This window comes from Lepidothrix coronata, unplaced genomic scaffold (genome assembly GCF_001604755.1).
Source record: "Lepidothrix coronata isolate B3197 unplaced genomic scaffold, Lepidothrix_coronata-1.0 Scaffold413, whole genome shotgun sequence".
NCBI lineage: Eukaryota > Metazoa > Chordata > Aves > Passeriformes > Pipridae > Lepidothrix > Lepidothrix coronata.
Window position 1 is genome coordinate 20,507 of NW_016690593.1, and position 5,259 is coordinate 25,765.

The window sequence follows — 5,259 nt, forward strand, 5'->3', positions numbered from 1 at the left end:
CTCCTCCTCCTCCTCCTCCTCCTCCCCCTCCCCTCTCACTGCGCCACAGCGGCGATGCCGGGGGGGGCACACAGGGACCCCCCAACGCCGCTGCCACCCCCCCAAACCCACCAGACCGCGCGGCGAGGGACCCCCCCCCAAAAAAAAAATCACCAACCCCGCTCCTTCCCTCCCAAAAAAACCTGCCCCCTACCCCCCAAAAACCCCCCGGCAGCGCCGTGTCCCCCCCGCCGCGGCCTCACCGGGGGGTTCGGGGGGTCGAGGGGAAGGTTGGGGGGTGATCTGGGGGGGTCTCACCTGCGGGGAGGGGGGTCTGGAGGCTGCCCCGCTTCTTGAAGGGACACTTGGCCGGGGGGGCGGAGGACATGGCGGCTCGGGGGGAGGAGGATGAGGGTGAGGATGAGGATGAGGATGGGGGGGATGGAGGGGGCGCGGGGGGTCCGGCGGCCGCGGCCGGCGCTGGTTGATGATTGATGGGGGAGCGGGGATGGAGCAAAGTCCCCGGCGGGGCCCGGCCGGAAACCGGCGCGAGGAAGAGGATGGGGCGGGAGGAGGATGGGGCGGGAGGAGGAGGAGGAGGAGGAAGGAGGTGGCTGCGGCTGCCGAGCTGCGAGAGGGGGGGACGAGAGCCGGACGGGGCTGTGAGATATCGGGGTGCGGGGCTGAGCCCCCCCGGACAGCGGACCCCCCCCGGGGGACAGGCGTGTGCCCTCATGGGGACAGACGTGATGCCCCCAGACAGCCGTGACACCCCCGTGGGGAGAGGTGTGACCCCCCCAGACAGCCGTGACCCCCCCGGGGGACAGTTGTGACCCCCCCCCGGGGGACAGTCGTGTACTTCCATGGGGCCAGTTGTGACCTCCCCAGACAGCCGTGACCCCCCCGGGGGACAGTTGTGACCCCCCCGGGGACAATCGTGTGCCCTCATGGGGACAGTTGTGACCCCTCCCAGACAGCCGTGACACCCCCATGGGGACAGTTGTGACCCCCCCAGACAGCCGTGACATCCCTGTGGGACAGTCGTGACCCCCCCGAGGGACAGTTGTGACCCCCCCGGAGAACAGTCGTGTACCCCCTTAGGGACAGACGTGAACCCCCGAAACAGCCGTGACCCCCCCAGACAGCCCTGTACCCCCCCGGGGACAGTTGTGCCCCCCCGTACAGCCGTGTCCCTCCTCCCCAGTCAGGCATTGCCCTCCCCGAGGGGTGGTATCGAACCCCCCCAAAATGACAGTGACCCCTCCAATGACAGGGTAACCCCCCCTGAGATCCCCGAGGGAGGCATTGTGCCCCCCCCGTACAGGCACTGCCCCCCCGGCCAGGCACCGTCACGGCGAGTGCTCCCCGTGAGCAGAGGACCCCCAAAAAACAGCGAGCACCCAAAAAACCACTGGGTAACCCCCAAAACACTGACCACCTCAAAAAAACCACCGGGTAACCCCAAAACACCGAGTTCCCCCCAAGCACCCAGAACCCCAAACCCACCGAGTACTGCCCACAAACAGAGCACCCCCAAAAACCACCCAGTACCCCCAAAACACCGAATATCCCCCAAAAACACCGAGTATACCCCAAAACACCGAGTACACCCCAAAACACTGAGTACCTCCAAAACACTGAGTACCCCCAAAACACTGAGTACCCCACAACCACCAAGTGCCCCCCAAAACCACCGAATACACCCCAAAACTAGTACCACCCAAAACACTGAGTGCCCCCAAACCACCAAGAACCCCCCAAAACTCCCAGGTACCCCCAAAAAGGGGCATCGCCTCCTCCACCATGAGCACCCCCCCCTCAGACGGGCACTCTCTGCCCCCCTAAACCCTCCAGCTCACCCCTCCAGGAGCAGAGCCCGGTTTGGGGGTGCCGGGGGGGGGGTCCCTGTCTGTGTCCCACCTGCCTGGGGTCCCTACCTGGGCGGGGGTCGCGGTGGCTCCGGGTGGGTGTCGGGCCGTGTCCCCTCCGCGCGTCCCCGGAGCCGTCCCGGCGCAGGGGGGGATTTTTGGCCGCCGGGAATGTCACAACCCCCCCCCCGGGCCCGGGCCCCCCACTCCTCGGCGAGGGGACAGCGAGGGGACAGCGAGGGGACAGCGGGGCCAGCGCCGTGCCAGGCTGGGAGGGCACCGCACACTGCGGACCCCCGGGCTGCGCTCCCCTGCCCGGCGCTGCCCGGGGGGGTCTGGTATTTTAATTGGACCCCCCTCATTAACGCCGGGTTCATTAGAGGCTCAGAAGGGGCTTTGTGTGCGCGGGGACAGCGGGGACAGCGGGGACAGAGTGTCCCCAAGGCAGGGCCACGCGCCAGGTGCGACATGGGGACACCAGGGCGGGGACACGACCCCTCCGGGCCCCTCGGGGCTGCGGGGCTTTAGGGGACCTTAAATCCACCTGCAGGACCTTTGGAGGACCCCAAACCCCACCCGGGGCTTGTAGGACATTTGGGGGCCCCAACCCTCACTGGGGACCTGCAGGACATTTAGGGGACCCCAAACCCCATTGGGGATCTGCAGGACATTTGGGTAGACCCCAAACCCCACCGGGGACCTGCAGGACTTTTGTGGGACCCCACATCTCCTTGGAGACCTGCAGGACCCTTGGAGGGGTACCCACACCACACGGGGGACCTACAGGACCTTTGGGGACCCCAACCCAACCCCCAGGGCGGGGGGTCCCCCCTGCAGTGCCCATCCAAAACCAGCCCCACAAGAGGAAAGGGGGGGGGCCACCCACCCAGCCCTGGGCTTTGGGGGGGCCCCGCGGTCCTACCGGGCTGGGGGATGGGCGGGGGGGGGGGGAGGATGAGGAAGAGGAAGATGAGGAGGAGGAGGATGAGGAGGATGAAGGCTGAGCCACGATCCCATTAAAGAGCTTAAGGCAGCGGGAGGGCGAGGGGCGGCCCCGGGCGGGGCGGGATTAGGGGGGCTCATTATCCTCCCCCCCCCGTAATTAGCTCCCTTTTCCCTGCGGGAGGAATCCCCCAGTGCCACCACCCCCCTGCCACCACCCCCTGTCCCTCTGTCACCACCCCGTCCCTGCCACTGCCCTGTCACCTGCAGCGCCCCGGGGTGGGGGACACACCCAGCGCCCCCCAAACACGGGGTCGCAGCCCCAGAACGGCCCCCCCTGCCCGAGTCACCCCCCGGGGACACTGGGGGGCCACATCCCCACGGCCGGGGGGTGTCACCTGCCACCCCCCCTTATGTAAAGCCACCTCCCCTCGATGCTCCTTGTGTCCCACCCCCGAGCCCTAATCTTTGCCATCTTGGGCTAATTGGATTTCCTGGGTCACATGGCGAGATAAAAAGTCCCCAAATCCCACTGTCAAAAAAAATCAGGTTATCCATGGGGAATTAAGGGCCAGAGCGGGGGGCAGCCGAGCAGGAGCACCCACCGAGCGGCTCTGCCTGGGGCACCCCAAAATCCGCGCTCGGGGCCTCCTTTGGGCTCCCCGGTTTCTCGGTTCGACCCCCCAGCGCCCACCTCGCCCCCGGGGTGCGCGTTGACTCGCCCCCGGAGAGCTGGAAAAGCCGGGGGACCTAGAGGAGGTTGTGGCGTTGCTGGAGGAGGAGGACGAAGCCATGGGGAGCGGGGCCAGCGCCGAGGACAAGGAGATGGCCAAGAGGTCCAAGGAGTTGGAGAAGAAGCTCCAGGAGGACGCGGATAAGGAGGCCAAGACTGTCAAGTTGCTGCTGCTTGGTGAGGGCTGGGGGTGTCCCCGAGGGGTGTCCCGATGTCCTCACCCTGGTGGAGGTTGGGGAGTGTCCCCAAGGGTTGTCCCAATGTCCCCACCCTGGTGGAGGTTGGGGTGTCCTCAAGGGTTGTCTCGATGTCCCCGAGGGTTGTCCCAATGTCCCCACCCCCCGGAGCCTGGGTGGATGTCCCCAAGAGTTGTCCCGATGTCCCCAAGGGTTGTCCCGACGTCCCCACCCCAAGGAGGCTTGGAGGGATGGGGGTTGGGACCCCCTGGGCTGCTCCTGTTCCCCCTCGGAGCTGCCACCGGCCAGGAGAGGTTGTCCCACCCCTGGGTGTCCCCAAGGCTGTCCCTGGGAAGAGCTGGAGGTGCCATCGGCTCTTGGGGTGGCAGGGACAGAGGGAGGGGACAGGGAGGGGATGGGGACAGCGGGGCTGTGGCACATCCCGGGGGGCAGAGAGAGCCTGGGGACATCCTGCCACCAGGACCCCCAAACCCTGGGGGGTCCCCTGGGGGTCCCTCTGCACCCCAAGGGGCAGGGGGGTGACCCCAAGGGGCAGAGGGATGACCCCCCCCAGCATCCCCCCCAGCATATGGGGGTGACCCCACAGGACAGGGGGTGACCCCAAGGGGCAGAGCAGTGACCCTGCAGGGCAAGGGGGTGACCCCCTGGGGTACAGGGGTGAGCCCACAGGCCAGGGGGGTGACCCCCCGTGTCGGGGTGGCGGCGGGGCCTTATCCAGGTGGGGGGGCCGGGGGTCAAGGCGATTACCACCCTAATTCTAAGCGGCTTCCTGGGCCACCCTAAGCCGCTTACGAGGCACCGCCGGCGCTGCCCAGGGGTGGGTGGGACGGGTGGGACCCCAGGGACCCCCTCCAGGGGGGTCCCCACCGCCCCCCGCCACGGTCCCACAGTGCATGAGGGGGGACAGGAGCGCGGGCACAATGGCAGGAGTCCGGGCGGGGGGGGACAGTGGCTCTGGTCCCCTCGGGGTGCCCATCGCAGCCCCACTGAGGTGCCCGTTCCCACCCTTTTCCAGGGGCCGGAGAGTCTGGGAAGAGCACCATCGTGAAGCAGATGAAGTGAGTGTGGGATGGGGAGAGGGGACCCCCCCAGCCCACGGGCAGGGGGTGGCAGGACCCCCATCACACACCCCCCGGTGACTCTCGGTGCGGGGAGGGCAGGGGGTGCCCTTGGGGGCAGGGGGTGCCCCCCGGGGGTGCTGAGGCCACGGTGCCCCCCAGGATCATCCACCAGGACGGGTACACGGAGGAGGAGTGCATGGAGTTCAAGGCCATCATCTACGGCAACATCCTGCAGTCCATCCTGGCCATCGTGCGCGCCATGTCCACGCTGGGCATCGACTACGCCGAGTCCTCCTGCGCGGTCAGTGCCCCCCGAGCCCCCCCAGGGACCCCCCAGCACCCCCCCCGGGACCCCCCCGGACCCTCCGAGCCCCCCTGGGGGCAGGGGCAGGGCTGCCCCCCGGCCTCAGGGTGCTTTGGGGGGGTGAGGGGGCTCCGGGGCCATCCTGTGGGTGGGTGGGGTGACAGGGGGGGCTGAG

General features: G+C 68.2%; 2 protein-coding genes across 2 annotated transcripts in view; one reads left to right on the forward strand and one right to left on the reverse strand.

The window, feature by feature from the left end:
• The window catches only part of AMPD2 (adenosine monophosphate deaminase 2), a 20,848-nt gene extending 20,365 nt beyond the window's left edge, over window positions 1-483 (reverse strand). The window contains exon 1 of the mRNA XM_017839434.1: window positions 298-483. Coding sequence (XP_017694923.1) covers window positions 298-367 — 70 coding nt within the window. The 5' untranslated portion in view covers window positions 368-483. The remainder of the gene's footprint in view (window positions 1-297) is intronic.
• A 3,098-nt stretch (window positions 484-3,581) lies between these two features.
• GNAT2 (G protein subunit alpha transducin 2) overlaps window positions 3,582-5,259 on the forward strand; it is a 7,291-nt gene continuing 5,613 nt past the window's right edge. Inside the window, 3 exon segments of the mRNA XM_017839438.1 lie at window positions 3,582-3,699; window positions 4,735-4,777; window positions 4,940-5,241. Of these exon segments, the coding sequence (XP_017694927.1) occupies window positions 3,582-3,699; window positions 4,735-4,777; window positions 4,940-5,241 (463 nt within the window).